The sequence below is a fragment of the Nicotiana tabacum genome, chromosome 17 (assembly GCF_000715075.1).
Source record: "Nicotiana tabacum cultivar K326 chromosome 17, ASM71507v2, whole genome shotgun sequence".
NCBI classification, from domain to species: domain Eukaryota; kingdom Viridiplantae; phylum Streptophyta; class Magnoliopsida; order Solanales; family Solanaceae; genus Nicotiana; species Nicotiana tabacum.
In genome coordinates, this window is record NC_134096.1 from 57,165,353 (window position 1) to 57,184,604 (window position 19,252).

General features: G+C 39.3%; 1 protein-coding gene across 1 annotated transcript; it reads right to left on the reverse strand.

Annotated features, from left to right (window-relative positions):
- Window positions 1-1,075: 1,075 nt before the first annotated feature.
- LOC107789037 (putative indole-3-acetic acid-amido synthetase GH3.1) lies at window positions 1,076-3,878 on the reverse strand. The gene is made up of 4 exons (XM_016610807.2): window positions 3,469-3,878; window positions 3,175-3,276; window positions 2,308-2,822; window positions 1,076-2,190 (listed from the first exon to the last, which is right to left on the reverse strand). The coding sequence occupies exons 1-4, from the start codon at window positions 3,789-3,791 to the stop codon at window positions 1,337-1,339; spliced, it is 1,794 nt and encodes a 597-aa protein (XP_016466293.2). The 5' UTR covers window positions 3,792-3,878; the 3' UTR covers window positions 1,076-1,336.
- Window positions 3,879-19,252: the final 15,374 nt, after the last annotated feature.

Below are 19,252 nucleotides of genomic sequence, written 5' to 3' on the forward strand. Positions count from 1 at the left end.
GGATTGATGAGAATTCAAGAAATTTGGGTGCAAAATTTGTAAAGCAAAGGGATTTTTGAAGAAAAAGCAAGAATAGGAAGAGTTTTAAACGTAAAAGTTTGAATGAGAAAAAGCTAGGGTACTTATAGCTTGATGGTGACGGTTCAGAACCGGTAGTGTCCGACCAGCAACTGACAGGCATTTAATATCTTGATAACTAGACCGACGGGACATTTCGAGTTGTTGTTTACGTCATGATCGGGTGTATCACTGACGTTCGTCTTACGTCATTACCCATCGAGACGGAGCTCAGAAATTCATATTGTTTCTCGTCATCTTCTTTCCGAGATACGAGGGGACTATCTGTATACGGTCAAAATCAGGCATGCCCTTCGTATGACTAATCGATACTAGAACATAATAGGCCAAGGTTCAACCTCGTGTTATATCGAACCATGGTGCCAAGTTAGATTACCGAGCACGTGACCCAGAGACCGATCAAGATCGAGACCGAGCAAGATCGAGACCGAGCAAGATAGAGATCGAGCGAGACCGAGGGAAGCTTACCGAGCCAAATAACGGAAAGCCGAAATATTCGCAATCGGGCGAGGATCGCGGCGGAAATCCCGGCACGTATCAAGAAGAGGCCGATTTTTTAGCCTATCATGAGATTCCTTATTGTATTTAGAATTGTATCAAGAGTAGGACTTCACTACTATATAAAGGGGGTTGATCATTTGTAAGAACATCATATTTGCGCAATACAAAGCAATACATTGTTTTTTTTTCCAGTTTTCATTATCTTGTTAGCATGTTCCTTTGCTCCTATATCAGTTGAAACGTCTCTTGGTCCAGGGGTAATCGAACTCAAGGGCTAAGGCTGTTCGATTCGTGTGGTTTGCATTAATCTCTTTTACATCCAATTTCAATATTAATATATTTTTTTCAATTTGTACCATGTTATATTACTTATTTTTAAAATCGTGTATAAATTTAATTGTTATCCGTTTTTATTTTGGGTAAACAATGAGAATCTACCGAAAGCCGCAAAATAAAAGAAAACACATGTGATAACAATTTCAAACCAATCAAGATAACAGAAGAATATATATTACTAAAGACTCTTTCCACAAGCAAAGACCAATTTACGTTGAACGTTCAACTCTACAAACAGATTTGAGGGGCAAAAATAGAAGAATAAGAAGAAGAAGAAGTAGTAGTTTAGAAAATACAGTGAGAGCAGTTGCTTGCTTATTAGCTAATGGAAACTGTCGAAGCTTGCCATTATTTACTCCACAGAGTCCAAGGATCTACTATATGACTTGAGTTGACTTAATAATCAGACTTGTAAACGTCGTCATTCTGGGGTCCAGTGAGGAGCAGTTGGACTAAAGTGCACTGAAATTACCCTGGAGTCTAGTAGTTCCAATATAGGGGTAAAATTGACGCACCTAGGAGCCTTGTACTGATTTATAGATGCACCCCTAGAAATTGCATAGTCCATTAGCTCTTCAAATGTTCCCTTTTCCACTACTCTAATTTCCAATGGTCCAATTGAATTATCTGCAACTCTGCACTGTCGATAAACTGAATTCAATGATTCTTCCATAGCTAAGCAACATTTGTTCAATACCTCCTGACTCGGAGAATTATTTGAGTCTTTTGTAAGTAATTCCCAATAGATCACATAATGTCCTGGAATTGTTGTAGTGTCAGCGTAGCTAGTGTATTCAATCACACTTGTGTCATATGGTCGCAAAATTTGCGTAGCGTTCTCAACTGCATTTTGCAACTCGGCCTCATCAGTTTTGTCCGAATCAATGCTCAATAGCACATTCTTCCTCCTTACGAATTTGAACTGAGGAGCCGAGTTGTGAAACCCAGTGACCTGGAGTATGTCACCAACTCTGTAACGACATAATCCAGCGTAGGTTGTGATCACGAGCTCGTATTCTTTTCCCAATTCCACATCGGCCAGGTCCACGAGACGGGGTGGTGAGTCACGAGAAATCGTTGCAGGGTTGACTGGATCATGAGGGATAAACTCACAGTAGCACATATTAGGCATTATGGTGTAACATACTTCAGATGGTTTGCACATTGGGTTCAAATTAAGGCCAAAATAACACTCGGAAGATGCATACATGGTACAAGCCTTTGGTAAACCACCACTATAATAGTCTAGTGTAGGGATGTATTGAGCCATTGCACCTGTCACAATCACATTCAGAAAAATACTGTTAGTAACCTGAAAATTTAATAAAACAGATATGGCACGTCTCTTAGACCAGCAAATTTATTTTTCTAGAATGTACTGAGCCAACATACCTGTCACAATCACATCCAAGTACTTTGTATTTGGCCAAATTCTAGTAATGATCCCTTCCCAATTCTGGCTTTCGCACTCCTTGATAATGAACTCAGCAAGTTCAGGATTTGGTTTAAGTATTTTGGACATGCATTCCTTAATAGAAGGGTCAGAAACTCTAGTGTTTAGTGTCCCAAATGCGATATCCTTAACAAGTGTCTGCCAATTGATTTGAAGAAAACGAATGGCACGAAGTAGACCAGAGGCAAAAACAGCCCCTACTCGAAGGACCTGTTCTCTCATGAGAAGGCCACAGAGCATTTGAGTATACATGCTCTGGAAAGAGTCGACACAGAGAATAGCCTCATTAGGACTTGTATACACGTTGTATGGATCGTATGGCCTAGTCTTGAACTGATCACTTTTGTAGTAACTTGTTAGGACTGGTCTTGCAAGTAGCCCACCAGGAGTCTTGGTTTCTGCCTTTATAAATAGGAAGTACAAGCCCTTCCCTTTGTCTAGACCAGGTACATACCTGTTGATCGATACCCAGAATCCAAAATCAAAATCACTGAAAAACTTTTGTCACTACTTGCAATAACGTGTAAATAATTAGGCTACCGTTAATAAATAATTTTCAAGTTGATAGTAGGTTAATGCTACAGCCGAGCACATAAAAAATATAGAGTTAGTGCGTTCAACATATATATGTTTCAAGCTAGCCGAAAACAGTTAAATCCACAGAATCCGCCCTCGATCCGTCTATGATAATAGAGTAGGTTAAGTTGAGTAATTTGGGTAGTACATAACTAACTCCCATTAACGTTTTATGAAGTAAATCATGGATGCATATTAACAATAGCGCTCTAGGCCGATAGATCACTTACAGATTCATGACGGGCATTAGAAGACTGTACAAAAGCTGTCTCCGGTCTAACTCCTCTTGAATTGTGGGCATCAGCTTTCTCTCACCAGCAGATGTCCCCGAGCTACCAAACCAACCAGACATTTAGATTGCATAAAAATACTCATGTTGAAGTTCCTTTAGTTACAAATATTACTATTTTATATTTTTAAGACACCAACAAAACAAGAACCTAGACTGGAGATAACCTAATTTGAAAGATTGTCAAAAGTATTATGAACATGCTATTTTCGTAGAAAGGTAAATTAAATCTCACCTGGTGAGGAACTCGGAGATGGGATGAGATGAGAAAATTGGAGAACGATCACCATTGGCAATACGCTGAACATCAGGTTGGATTTCCTCATATGTGACAACTGGTACTTTGGACTTGAATGTGTCACGGTCAGTACCACCACGAAGCTTAAATCTTTGAAGGTACTCAGTATTGGCATTTCGACTTAATATTTCAGCCAAGACTTTTTTTTGGACTGAATCAACGTTTCTGGTCATCTCCTCAATGAACTGAAGGGCCTTAGCATCCTTCTCACATGCTGGAGGGCCAAGAGGAGATGAAACAGTACTAATAGCTATGGCCATTATGATATTGAAATATCAATGAGAAAATAATTGAAAATGGAATAACTTTCAGAAAGTGTTAATGATAAGTGTGTGGTTTTTTGGCAGCTGGGAATGGCAACCTTTTATAGTCAAAGATCGAAGTGAAGGGGAGGACTTGTTTAATTTCTATATTTTCAGGTCATTTTCCACGTAAGGATGCTCACGTTGAAAGATTGACTTATTAAATTTTTGGCAATTTCTGGTATGGATTATGACTGAGTATTACCTATATAGACATTGTAATATTTTGTCGGAATTTTGGCCTTAAGAGGAGGTGCAAATGGGATCCAGTATACGCCACCGTGTCTGGTCTAGCCAAGAACGATGGGTCCAACGTGTATGCCAGGTCAGCAAGGTCCAGCTAGATTCTTTTGTCTGGGAGTTGACCGGATAACCCCTTTTTGGTGAGTTTGCTGGTCACGGACAAACATATAGAACTGTTGGAGGGAGCAAACTTTTTTTCTCTATTAATCTCAATAATCAAGGATTAATAGTATAGTAGTTTATTTTTTCATTAAAGGTCTAAGTATTTACCATCAAAATTTTATGATGGAAATTTATCATAGAATATAATATACATGTGTCGGTTTAATTTTCATTGTGTTTATTCCGTATTCCCGTTCCTCTTCTCTGATCTCCCGATATAATTGAACAAAAGAAGGTCTAAGTGCATTGCCAATTAAGCAAAAGCTTCATTCCTCAACGCCGTGGTTGCAACTCAGAGAGGTCATCGACATCCGTAAATTTCGGCAGATTTTTGTGTATATATATATATTTATATGTCTTTAAAAATAATAACAAATTAATAATTGACACTTTATATACAAAGCTGATTTTGGTTCAATCCAAAAATGCACCCCGACCTTTAAATTTTGGGTACACCTATGATTGAAGTGCTAATTATACTAATTAATTCGCTATCTATGTCAGTGCCTAGGAAATTTTGTTTTTAACATTACTGATTATGGACTATTGAAATTTTAGAAATTAAATGACATGTGATTCAGAAATTCGTGACCAATATTAGGTTATATTGGTAGAGTATTACTTCAAGAAAATCAGAGTGCAAAGGAATATAACTGTGCAGCAATCACATGGACGTCCTCGGGGTTGTCATAATGTTGGAGCAAGAATTTCTGCCTTGTCCCATTGCTACTTGTCGATTAGGGTGGATTAGCTTTCCATACTTTTTTTTAGCTTAATGGTAGTTCGCACTAGATGCATGCCCTGCCTAGTTTTTATCGTCTAATTACTTGTCTTTGCTATAATTGTTGTTTATAGATTCCAATTCTATTTTTTTTCCACGTCATGATGATTTAATAATAGGACATGCTCAAAAAAATACGTTTTACGTAATAATATGATTGGCCTTTAATTGTACTTACTAGATAGTTCAAGGTAATGACGATTTTTATTTATGGATACAGTCAGATCGTGATCATTTTCAACATGGTTCCTGACCATATATTACAAGCAATTTAAAAACTTAATATACTTTGTTCTCTTCTTGATTATATCATGAATGCATTATTCCAGATGGTTAACTTATTGCATTTTTACAATGAAAATGGAAATTAACACAATGCAACCGAAAAGTCAATGTAGATAATCAGATATTTTCTGTTGACAATTGCACTAATCAAAATTAAGAATAATCATTTCATAAAGACTATATATCGGGTGTGAACGGCTAACAAATTTATGATTGGTAAACACCATGAATGGACCAATAAATAGAAAAGCTAAGTTCAATCGGACTATTCTTTAAACACTACTCGTGAATTCTATCATTTCTCCAACTTGAATCTCGTTTAATTCATAAATACGTAAAATTCCGTCTTCAACCTAAACCATGCGACCAATTTCATCCACTTGAAAATAGGGTAATAGTTTCGTAATTAGGGAAGAAAGTTCCAAAATTTAAATAAAGATAGAGAGACCGGAGAATGTCACTATGGTGTTACCAAGATAAAGGCCGGTGGTCATCAACTGCTGGAAAATGAGCACGTTTGACATATACTACTTGTGCTGGGACAATGAACTTGAATAAAGGACATAGTTCATCAATGTGATGGGGATTGCTAAAATGGGAGAAACCAACTTTATGAATGATGTTTACGTTTCGTTGCTTATTGTCGAAATCGTGAGTACTACAACGACGACACCAAGGGAAGTTCACTTTTTTATGGCAAGTGATTGGTGATCAAAGCTCAACGTGGACCTAAAACCAGTACTTGGATATGTCCTTTTGCCTGCTTACATATGCTCATATGTCAACTTAGACTTCTAAATTGTGCACATGATTGCTGTGCAACTGTTGATAGTAGTTGTCTCTAACACGGCTGCACTCTGCCGTCGTCTTGCTAATTTAAATATAATGTTCGTGTAACTTTCTTTTTACGTTATCTAAAGACTGCATGTAGTTAATTACTATAATAGATAAATGTGACATGATAATATAAATTTTTTACACTACTGGTGTATAGAATTTAAATTTATTTCTAAATAGTGTTGCAAAAGTTTTATGGAGTCATTACTTACCTTAGGGAGTTAGTAAAATCGTTGAGTCTGCGTATTATGATTAATTTTTCCTCTTTTATTCCCTATAGTTAATTTTATTTACAAGGTCAAGTTGGCGCTTCTCCAAACAAAACAAATACTTTATTATTTTGTTACATTGGGATAAGATTTATTGGAGTGAAAGTGAGATTCTCAGATTTGGATTCAAATATTGTCAGATTTACTAGTTACTCAATGCATCTCTAATGTTTGTAGCGAACAATTGAAGATACGTGTGTGGTTGAGTTTTCAATTATTCAGTAATGAGCGTTTTGTTTTTATATGTGAACCTAAAGAAGCATCAGGTCCTCAATAACGGTGTAATTTTGAACTGCTAGTTTACATAATTGGCTTTAGTGATATGTAATTAAGTAATTAAAAGTGTATTGTCGCTAATTGCTTAAACTTTTAGATAAGTTAGTATTGGCAATACCATTGAAATCCAACTTGTGTAAACTTCTAGCAAATTCGTCAGTGACATGCTTAGGTTGTCAATAATGTACACACCTAGAGGTGAAAATAGATATGATGAAGTTATATGAAATTGGAGAAGTTATGACATTATGCTTTTGCCTATGTTACATATATAGTAAACGATTCTATTAACTAAACTGTCACATATTTATCTCACAATAGAATCTTAGCTGTTTATTTGAGTTGAAATTGATTATAAGAACATAACTACTGTTCAAGAGCACGAGTACTGTTACGCGGCGCCTTCCTGAAGTTCCTTGGAAGGGCGACGTAAGGCTAAGCAACCGATGTCAGTGCGGTTGCTATGCGCCAACTGAGGTCCTCGCCGTACGCTAGACTAGATTGTCAGTGTCGTACGGGAAAACCAATGTCGTGAGCAATTGAGCAGCGGAAAATGAGCAACTGATGATGAAAGCTGATGATTGTATTGATGATGATGAAAGCTATTACAAGATGCAATGCGGTGTCGGGGGGGGGGGGGGGGGGGGAAAGACACCAGTACAGAGAATTGTTTGAATGCTTGAATGTTTGAATGCTTTGGTCCCCCTTAATAATGCTTAAAAAAAATAAACCAAAGTTACATGAGTTGACCTAAGAGAGCTGTAGAAGCACACTGAAAATGAATGAAGTAAAACTACCCTATAATTACAATGAAAAGGGACTTAGTCTTCTATGGAAGCAAGTCCGATGGCAGCAACTTTGTCTTGAGTATCAGGGTCTGCGCGCGCATTGCTGTGGGCGCGCGCGGCACTATTTGGATCTGCCAGCGGCGGGGCGCTGGTGCTTGGCATAAGGTCTGCGCGCGCGGCATTGTCAGTGCGCGCGGCGCTGATGGCATTCGCTAGCTGCTGGGCGCTGGAACTGATTGTCGGTGGGGCGACAGAGACGCATGCTCGCTTGTCACTTGGCGCTGCCGAGACTACGGGGCCGACCGTGGCGCTAGGCGTTGGGAGACTTGCCGGGACACCACAGGACGCGTCCATGGGGTCATGGGTCGATGATGGAAAGCAGCCCATGACATTCTCCCCCACCTGAGTTGGCGACGTCCTCGGAGCCTTACCTGTCAGATGATGATGATTAGTCAGGCTCTTGTTTGCTGGGAGGTCTGTTCCCCTCGGTGTTGTGAGATGTCTTTCTGAATGATCTTCCATGCATTTCTGAAATGGCCTGAGGCGGCTGACATGGAAGACTGGATGGATTTTCCACAAGGCTGGTGTGTTCAGCTAGTATGTGGATTTCCCGATGCGCCTTTCAATGGAAAAATGCCCGATGTAGCTTGGCAATAGGCGAGGATCTTGGGTCCTCTTTGCAAACAAGTTTCACCTCGGGGTTCTTACCATCACTTTGTCCCCTGCTTGATGTTGGCCAAAGCGACGGTTTTGTTCGGCATGCCTCGTTGCCCTGTCTTGGGCATTGATAAGATAGCTCTGCACTATCTTCAAAGTTTGTTCCCATTCTGTAGAGAAACTAGCAGCACGATGAGATGATGGCATGTCTGGTGCATTCATATTTTGTGGGAGTAGCGGTTGCTGTCCGGTAACAATTTCAAAAGCGCTTTTGTTTGTATGGACGCACTTTTGTGAATTGAAACACAGCTGAGCAGCATCCAGAAGCTTCACATGTGTTTGTGACCCGGTTGCAAATTGGCGGAGATATTCCTCCAGCATGTCATTGAACCGGTCTGTTTGATCATATGTTTGCTGATGATGATGGTTTGAGTTGTAACTCAATTTGGATCCGAGGCAACTAAAGAGTTAGGTCCAAAACTTGCTAGTGAAGCGTGGGTCGAAGTCACTAATGATGTTGCTGGGCATACCCCAATGTTTGACAACATGAGAGAAGAAGAGTCGAGTTGTATCTTCTGCTAATATGTTCTGTGGGGCTGCGATGAAGGTAGCATACTTGGAAAATTGGTCTACTACCACCATGATGGTTGCATGATTTCCGACCTTGGGTAATCCTGTGATGAAATTCAGGGAAATGCTTTCCCAAGGTCTATGTGGGCTAGGTAGCGGCTCCAAGAGTCCCGCTTGTGCTGAGCGATCCGACTTGTCCTTTTGGAATGCTTGACAAGTCTTCACACAATGAGGGGCGCCATGAGCTGTTGGACCCCGATGATGTGATGTCTGTTTGATGATGTTGAGGGCAGCCGGAACTGTGGGTTCAGGTCTATTGGTTCCCTCTTTAAACTGCATGGCCGTGACGTTTCGAGCGGCCATCTTCTTGGATATGCACGGTATGGTGTGGGGTTTGGCCCCGTTGTCTCCCATCATTAGGAGCATGTTGGCATATGGTACCGGGATGGTGTTGGTCTGCGTGAGGAATTCCAATCCCACTATCAGTTCGAAGTCATCGATGATAGCTATGCGTAGGTCGAATATTCCCTTGTATGGGCCAAGCTGGATTGGCGCTTCTTTGGCTATTCCACTCACTTGCTGAGATGGAGAATTGATAGCCTTGACATGACCCTTGCATATTTGCACTGCTAGACCGAGGCGTTGCACCTGAGTTGAGGCCAGGTAGTTGTGGCTATCACCCGTGTCTATCAATGCCCGAATAGGTCTGTCGTTTACTTTCATGTCAACGAACATTAAGGTCCTCTTTTGTGATGTGGGAGGCCTCTTGTCCGCCTTTCCTTTCCCTTTCTTGTCGATTGGGAATGCCTTCTTCTTGGGGTTTCCAGCACTGGTTCTCGCCAAGGTATCATGAATGGAGCCGACAAATGCGTTGAAGGCACCTACTGGATCGGTGCCGTCTGAGTCGTCGGTATCTGACTTGTCATCATCAACAGTTTGTTGAGCATTGATTTGTGTATTGGGGCATTGATTGTTCTAATGTTCCCCGCCGCAATGACGACATTCTGATGGGGGCTTTCTCCCCTGATTGTTGTTGACTGATGCAGCAGTGTTGCTGCTTGAGGAAGGAGTCTTGGATTTGGATGCACCTCGATCTCCTCCATTTCTGTTGGGGCCACCGTTGCTAGGTTGGCTCCCGTTGTATCCCCCTTGGACAGGCGACTGGGGCCTATCCTTCTGAGTTTCCAACTGATAATCCCCAAGGCACTCAGAAGCTTGAATGGCCTTGGGTAGGGTATCTACCCGTTGTCTTTGCAGTTCCATACGAGCATGAGGTTTCAAACCTTCTATGAATGCGAACAGTTTGTCTTTGTCCCCCATATCCCGTATGTTTAGCATGAGTGCGGAACATTCACGCACGTAGTCCCGCATCGACCTGGTGTGGCGGAGTTCACGCAACTTTCTTCGTGCATTGTATTCCATATTTTCGGGGAAGAACTGTAGGCGTATGGCGGCCTTCAGTTCTGCCCATGTCTGGAGAGTATCTTCACCGGCCCTGATGGCTTCGTATTTGACTCGCCACCAGAGTTTTGCATCGCCTTGAAGATACATGGCAGCAGTCGCTACCTTCTTGGATTCCTCCAACTGTCCAATGGCATCGCAGTATTGTTCGATGTCGAAGATGAAGTTTTCCACTTCTTTAGCATCCCGGGCTTCGTTGTATGGCTTGGGCTCCGAAATTTTCAGCTTTTGTGGCATGGGGGCAATGTTCGTGGCACCCCTGATGTGGTTTTCTCCTCCTTTGAGCAAGCTTTGAAGGGCAGCATTGACAACATTGAGTTGGCCTGTCAAGTTGTCTATGGTTTGCTGCATGACGGTCAGTCTGTCTGCCTCTAGTTCCCGATGGGCTAAATCCTCGGCACGCTCCTGTTGGAGGTCCTCGAATTGACCATGAATTTTGGTTGCCTCGACGGTAGCCGTTTCCTGGTCTTCCTCAGAGTCTTGACTGATGTTTGCTATGTCAATTTCTGCCTACCGCATTCTGCGGTCTAGGTCATCCAACCTTTGCACTAGGCTAGTTTTTAGATCAGGCAACGTATCCACGATGGGCCGTAATGCGTCAACCGTCTCTTCTAGGGTCGTGATGCGATCCCCGTAATTCACCATGGTCAGAAATGGTGATGATGATGCCAATAAGTTCCCTCGTCCGATGTCGAGCATAGGCTCTGATACCAACTGTTACGCGGTGCCTTCCTGAAGTTCCTTGGAAGGGCGACGTAAGGCTAAGCAACCGATGTCAGTGCGGTTGCTATGCGCCAACTGAGGTCCTCGCCGTACGCTAGACTAGATTGTCAGTGTCGTACGGGAAAAATCAATGTCATGAGCAATTGAGCAGCTGAAAATGAGCAACTGATGATGAAAGCTGATGATGATGAAAGCTATTACAAGATACAATGCGGTATCGAGGAGGAGAGACACCAGTACAGAGAATTGTTTGAATGCTTGAATGTTTGAATGCTTTGGTTCCCCTTAATAATGCTTTAAAAAAAAACCAAAGTTACATGAGTTGACCTAAGAGAGCTGTAGAAGCACACTGAAAAATGAATGAAGTAAAACTACTCTATAATTACAATGAAAAAGGACTTAGTCTTCTATGGAAGCAAGTCCGATGGCAGCAACTTTGTCTTGAGCATCAGGGTCTGCGCGCGCATTACTGTGGGCGCGCGCGGCACTATTTGGATCTACCAGCGGCGGGGCGCTGGTACTTGGCATAAGGTCTGCACGCGCGGCATTGTAGGTGCGCGCGACGCTGATGGTATTCGCCAGCTGCTGGGTGCTGGCACTGATTGTCGGTGGGGCGATAGAGGCGCATGCTCGCTTGTCACTTGGCGCTGCCGAGACCACGGGACCGACTGTGGCGCTAGGCGTTGGGAGACTTGCCGGGACGCCACGGGACGCATCCAAGGGGTCATGGGTCGATGATGGAAAGCAGCCCATGATAGTACGCATGTTCATGCATTTAGTTAAGTCTGTCTTCCTGTGAAGTGTTATGGTCATATTTTGCTTCTCCTAAAAATTAAAGAAAAGAACATTTATATGCAATACTACTTGAGTTTCGAACAAAGAGAGAAGTATAACCTTTGAAGATCAATTATGTATCCTCAGCGCTGCATATTGTTTGTCGTAATCAGATATTGGATTAGGTTGATACATGTTGTAGGATCATAATGATCTTACTAAAGAATAATCTTCTAAATTTCATGGTAGCATCCTGAAGCGGCAACATAGTCCAAACGCCAACATTATGAGAGAACAATCATGCATAACCATAATGTTAGGATCGGGAAACTGGGTAGTGCGGAATTTAACCAAACAACGTTATAATGACAATAACAAAAACAATGCAAATTCATAATAACGGCAACTAAACAAGATAAAGAAGACACAAATTTAACGTGGTTCGGTCAAGGTGACCTACGTCCATAAGCAGATAGGGGCAATTTTACTATACCAACAAGAGTACAAAAGAGAGTACAAAATTAGAGTAAATACTCTAATTCTCAAATACCCCAAGAGAATAACCTCACAAGATCACTCCAAAGAAAGGGTTCACACAAGTGTTTCCCAACACTCACTCTCTTACAAAATACTTTATAATGAAATAAAGGAGGAGAAAGAAAGACAACAGTGAAAAGCTCTTGAATTGATGTGGTTTCAAATGAGGAGAAACTCCTCTATTTATAGCAAGAAATCCTTGGCCTAATAGTGGATATTATGTCATGGAAAATGTCATGAAGATTTGGTCCACAAATTATGTTATAGTGGATATTATGTCATGGTAAATATCATGAAAAATTGGCCCCCACTTGAAAATAAGCCAAATTAATGGCCATATTACAAATCTCCACTTTGGCCTAATTTTGGCTTATATATAGTAAATTTCTTCCACCTTCTCCGCAAAAATCCCAATGGACAAAATCATTCTTCATAAATGTCAATCAAGTTCAGGCAAAGCTTGAACTTGGACACTGGAAGAGGTTTTGTGAACATGTCAGCAAGATTGTCTCTAGTGTTGATCTTCTTAACAGAGATTTTCCTTCAGCAATGGTTTCTCGGATGAAATGATACTTTATATCAACTTGCTTCATCCTTTCATGATATATTTGATCTTTAGTCAAGTGAATAGCACTTTGACTATCACAGAAAATGGTAATACCACCTTGGTGTGAACTGAGTTCCGCAAATAGATCCTTCAACCATAAAGCTTCTTTGATCGCCTCAGTCACTGCCATATATTCAACTTCGGTAGTAGATAAAGCTACTACATGTTGTAATGTAGCTTTTCAACTAATAGTGCAACCACTAATGCAAAATATATAGATTGTCAGTGATATTCTTTTGTCAAGATCACCTGCATAATCTGAGTCTACAAAACCAACCAAAGTGTTAGTATTTCTCCTAAACTCCAATCGTGTGTTTGAAGTACAGCGCAAGTATCTGAGAATCCATTTCACAGCCTGCCAATGTGCTTTACCAGGGCAAGCCATATACCGGCTTACCATGCTCACTGCTTGTAAAATGTCTGGACGTGTACAAACCATTGCATACATAATACTGCCGACTGCACTGGAATAAGGAACTTGTGTCATGTACCTCTCTTCTTTCTCTGACTGTGGGGATTGAGCAACTGATAACTTAAAATAAGCAGCAAGAGGGGTACTAACTGGTTTAGCATCTTTCATGCCAAACCTCTCCAAGACTTTCTTCAAGTACTTCTTCTGGGTCAGAAATAGCCTGTTGGCTTTTCGATATCTTTTGATCTCCATGCCAAGAATTTTCTTAGCTGCTCCCAAATATTTCATATCAAATTCACTATAGCTGACCTTTCAAATTGTGAATTTCTATTAAATCCTTAGCAGCAATGAGCATGTCATCAACATATAATAATAGGTACACAAATGAACTATTATTTAACTTCCGAAAGTAAACACAACTATCATACATGCTCCTTGAATAACCATGACCCACCATGAAGGAATCAAAAATTTTATACCATTGTCTTGGAGACTGCTTTAATCCGTACAACGATTTCTTCAACAAGCAAACATGATCTTCTTTTCCTTCAATTTCAAATCCTTCAGGTTGATGCATGTATATTTGTTTCTCAAGTTCGCCATGTAAGAAAGTTGTCTTAACACCAAGTTGTTCTAATTCCAAATCATACATGGAAACGAAGGCAAGCAAGACATGAATAGAGCTATGTTTAACAACATGTGAGAAAATTTCATTAAAATCAACTCCTTGTACCTGACTATAGCCCTTTGCAACTAATCGTGCCTTATATTTCGTATCTTCAACCCCTGGAATGCCATTCTTTTTCTTGAAGACCCATTTGCAACTAACAATTCTTTTTCCTGATGGAGGCTTCACAAGAGACCAAGTACCATTCTTGTGGAGAGACTCAATTTCTTCATTCATTGTAATAAGCCACTTGGTTGAGTCAGCACCAAAAACTGCTTCTGAATATTTTGATGGTTCTCCAATTTCTTCAGTTTCCTGTGCAACTGAAAAAGCAAATACAACATAATCTCCAAACCTTAATGGTTGTTTACCTTCTCTTCTTGGTTTATGTTTGGCTATAGAATACTCCTCTTCTTCTGGTTCAACTTCAGGAGTCTCAACTTCAGAAATTTCAGCTTCTGTCTCAACTTCAGAAGTTTCAACTGTATTTTTCTCCAACGTTGATGAGCTTGGCTCAGAAGGAATGCCAATCTCAATCTCCACCTGGTTCTGTGTACTCTTTCCTTTATTTGTATTTCAAGAACTAGAAGACTCTTTTCTAGAATGTAACGTAGAGAATTCATCAAAGGTTACATCTCTGTTATTTATAAATTTTGGTGTCGTGGGATAAGGATACCATAGTCGGTATCCTTTCACCCCAGATGCATACCCAAGGAAAATGCACTCTTTAGCCCTTGGCTCTAATTTTCCATCATTTACATGCATGTATGCATGGTAACCAAATATATTTAAATCAGAATAATTAGCAGGAGTACCTGACCACATTTCCTATGGAGTCTTAAAGTTCAAAGGTGCAGAAGGAGCTCGGTTGACAATATAACAAGCCGTAGAGATAGCTTCTGCCCAAAAGGCGTTTGTCAACCCAGCATTTGAAATCATGCAATGAGCCCTTTCCAAAAGAGTTCGATTCACCATTTTGCTGAGGGGTCATTCTCACAGTACGATGTCGAGCAATTCCTTCATTCTTGCAAAATTTGTTGAATTCATCATTATAAAATTCCAAGCCATTATTATATGTTCTAAGCCGCTTAACCTGTTTTCATGTTTTCTTCTCAATCAAAACTTTCCATTGTTTGAAATTTAAGAAAACATCACTTTTATTTTTTTAGGAAATAAACCCAAACTTTTCTTGAATAATCATCAATGAAAGTTAACATATACCTGGCACCACCTTTTAATGGGGTATGTGAAGGACCCCAAAGATCTGAATGAATGTAATCCAAACTACCTTTTATTCTATGAATCACTAGTGATTTGAAGCTGACTCTTTTCTGCTTTCCGAACACACAATGTTCACAGAACTCCATATTTCGGGTACTTTGGCCACATAAGAGACCTATTTTATTGAGGATGGAAAGACCTTTTTCACTCATATGCCCCAATCGCATATGCCATAATTTGGTGATGTCAGAATCTTATTTATTTGATATTGAAATTGCAGCAACACCTGTAACAGTAGATCCCAAAAGAGTATACAACGTACCAGATCTGCGTGCTTTCATGATCACAAGAGCACCATGAAAAATTTTCAGAACTTCACTTTTACCTATGTACTTGCACCCAAGAGATTCTAGAGTGCCCAAAGAGATGAGATTTTTCTTCAAGTCAGGAACATATAACATTGGTGAGAGTTCTCACCACACCATCGTGCATTTTGATTCGGGCTGTACCTTTTTCAATAACTTTGCAGACAGCATTATTGTCCATCAAGATAACTCCACCTCCAATAGATTCATATGTGGTAAATAAATCCCGACTGGGACACATATGATAAGAACAACCCGAATCTAAAATTCACTCATTGTTAGATTTGAAACTATTATTAGTTACTAAAACAATAGTTCATTCACTCTCATCAGCAGCTACACTTGCTTCGGCAGTGTCAGTATTTTTGTGCTCATTTTTCTTTTCTTTATGTTTTTCTTTGTTTTTCAATTTAAAGCATTCATTTCTTATGACAATATTTGCACATGATATTTCTATATCTGGATTTTGACCTTGATTTAGGTTTCTCACTACTTGAATCTTTCTTATTGGATCTACCTCTTATGAATAAGCCTTCTCCTTGGTTGCCACTAGTTTTTCCAGTAATATCTCTATCTATTTGTTCTTTTGATTTCAAAATAGATTTGATATCTTTAGAAGAGATATTATACTTTCCATAAAACATAATATCTCTTATATGTTTAAACGAGTACAAGTAAGAAAACAATCAATAACACATCTTGATCCTCATCTTTGATTTCGGCATCTATATTACTTAAATCCATAAGAAGAGAATCAAAAGTATCAAGATGTATAAGTATAGAGGTAACTTCATCCATACGAAAAGTGTGGAGTTTTTGCTTTAGGTAAAGCCTGTTTTCTACTGTTTTTTTTTCATATATAGGGTTTTAAGCTTTTTCCATATGCCTTTGGCTGAGCTTTCTGCTGCAACTTCATGCAAAACCTCATTTGAAAGATTTAAAATAATACCTGCTTTTGTCTTTTTGTCTATGACGGCAAACTCCCCGTACTTCATTTTATCCAGCATCTTCTCATTTCCTTGTAATGCCAAATCTAAGCCATCCTGAATTAGGATCGCTTCTATCTTTAATTGTTACATTACGAAGTTTACACTTCGGCCAAATTTCTCAACATAAGACTTTGTTAGAATCATTTTGGCTATTTAAACTAACCCGGTTAGATCTGGGTCTGATACCAATTTGTTAGGGTCGGGTTGCCGGATAGTGCAAAATTTAGCCAAACAACATTATGATGACAAAAACAAAAACAATACAATTTTATAATAACGGCAATTAAAGAAGATAAAGAAGACACAAATTTAACGTGGTTCGGTCAAGGTGACCTACGTCCACAAGAGGAGAGGAGAAATTTTACTATACCAACAAGAGTACAAAAGAGAGTACAAAATTAGAGTAAATACTCTAATTCCCAAATACCCCAAGAGAATAACCTCACAAGATCACTCCAAAGAAAGGGCTCACATAAGTGTTTCCCAACACTCACTCTCTTACAAAATATTCTATAATGAAATAAAGGAGGAGAAAGAAAGACAAGAGTGAAAAACTCTTGAATTGGTATGTTTTCAAATGAGGAGAAACTCCTCTATTTTAGCAAGAAATACTTGGTCTAATAGTAGATATTATATAATAACAAATGTCATGAAGATTTGGTTCACAAATTGTATTATAATAGATATTATGTCATGACAAATGTCATGAAAATTTGGCCCCTACTTGAAAATAAGCCAAATTAATGACCATATTACACATAATTTATAACTCAAAAAGAATTGAGCTTAATAATGCAACTTTGAATAAAAGACATCTTTCAGAAATCAATTCAAACAGATAAACTATGAAACTTTAACTAAAGCTATTATGGCACACTTTTGGCCTTAATATTGAGTTGTCCGCTATTTCGTTATGTCATTATCAATTCAATTGGGGCATTTTCATATATACTATTTTGGAAAAAGTCTGGATTTGTTCCTGTACTATGGTATATAATTTATATTTGTTCTCTGTTATACTTTTCGTGCAAATTATCATTATTGCTAACAAATTATTTAGAATTGCCTTTAGTTCTAACGTCCCTCCACGGTGGCACCTGATTCCGCTATTAATTTGTCCATGTCATGGATCAACCACCAAATCAATAGGTCCCACACTAAAATTAACCTCATCACATGGCAACCGACACCAAACTCCATCTGTCATCTTCCTCTTTCAATCCAAAACCAAATCACTATAGTAACATCCATTTTCAACCACTAAAAAATATCATTTGGTTCCTTGCTCTCCAGAAAAGAAAAACAAATCACCTTCATCTGCCCATAAATTTTTAGTCATTACACATTTCCCCCCATTTTGAGATGAGGAATTTTTTTTTTTAAAATTTCATGAATCTTCTCCACCCATATTTTTGCTTTGTCCTCAAACCCACTACACATCTCTACACCCTTGCCAGAAAACTTCCATGAACAGAAGGATTTTAACGTGATAAAGTAAATATGAACCAACCAATAAGAAGAACAAATAAAAATCCAGATTTATTCATTTTCTCGAAATGAAACTTATTGACCAAATAATACCTCAGATTTTGCTCAAATCCTACCAGATTAAACACTCTGAGTAGTACACTTTCCGATGAAATTCTAGGGATGAAGAAAATAAAGAGTAGAAATTCTCCGTCAAAAGGCTCTATTTTTCGATAAAATCAGGTGAAGAATGAAGCTAGGAAGGGACTTCACTAACGGGTAGAAATAAAGTCACCGGTAGAAAAATATTTTCACTCATGAAAGACAGCGACCCCAAAAGAACCCTTCTCCTCTCAAGAGATTTTCTCTCTACCCATGAATCCATTATCACCACCAAGAAACCACCCCCAATCCCCACCATGAAGGATCCCCTCTACCCATAATTAGTGGATGTTAGGATCGGGTTACCGGGTAGTGCGAAATTTAGCCAAACAACGTTATAATGACAATAACAAAGACAATAGAAGTTGATAATAACGGCAATTAAAGAAGATAAAGAAGACACAAATTTAACGTCATTCGGTCAATGTGACCTACGTCTACAAGCGGAGATGAGCAATTTTACTATACCAACAAGAGTACAAAAGAGAGTACAAAATTAGAGTAAATACTCCAACTAATCCCAAATACCCCAGGAGAATACCTCACAAGATCACTCCAAAGAAAAGGTTCACACAAGTATTTCCCAACACTCAATCTCTTAAAAAATACTCTATAATAAAATAAAGGAGGAGAAAGAAAGATAAGAGTGAGAAGCTCTTGAATTTGTGTGTTTGCAAATGAGGAGAAGCTCTTCTATTTATCGCAAGCACTCATTGGCCTAATAGTGGATATTATGTCATAGCAAATGTCATGATCCACAAATTTTGTCATAATGGATATTATGTCATAAAAATTTAGCCATATTACAAATCTCCACCTTGGCCTAATTTCGACTTATATATAGTAAATGTGCTCCACCTTCTCCGTAAAAACCCCAATGGGCAAAATCATTCTTCATAAATGCCAATTAGGTTCAGGCAAAGCTTGAACTTGGACACTGGAAGAGGTTTTGTGAACATGTCAGCAAGATTATCTCTAGTGTTGATCTTCTTAACAGAGACTTTTCCTTCAGCAATGATTTCTCGGATGAAATGATACTTTATATCAATGTGCTTCGTCCTGTCATGATACATTTGATCTTTAGTCAAGTAAATAGCACTTTGACTATCACAGAAAATTGTAATACCACCTTGGTGTGAACTGAGTTTCGCAAATAGGTCCTTCAA

Coding starts and splice junctions, on each gene's coding strand:
- LOC107789037 (XM_016610807.2), bottom strand. CDS start 3,791: ATGGCCATAGCTATTAGTACTGTTTCATCTCCTCTTGGCCCTCCAGCA. Junction 3,277..3,468: donor ATCTCCGAGTTCCTCACCAG/GTGAGATTTAAT, acceptor TTGGTTTGGTAG/CTCGGGGACATCTGCTGGTG. Junction 2,191..2,307: donor CTTGGATGTGATTGTGACAG/GTATGTTGGCTC, acceptor TGATTGTGACAG/GTGCAATGGCTCAATACATC.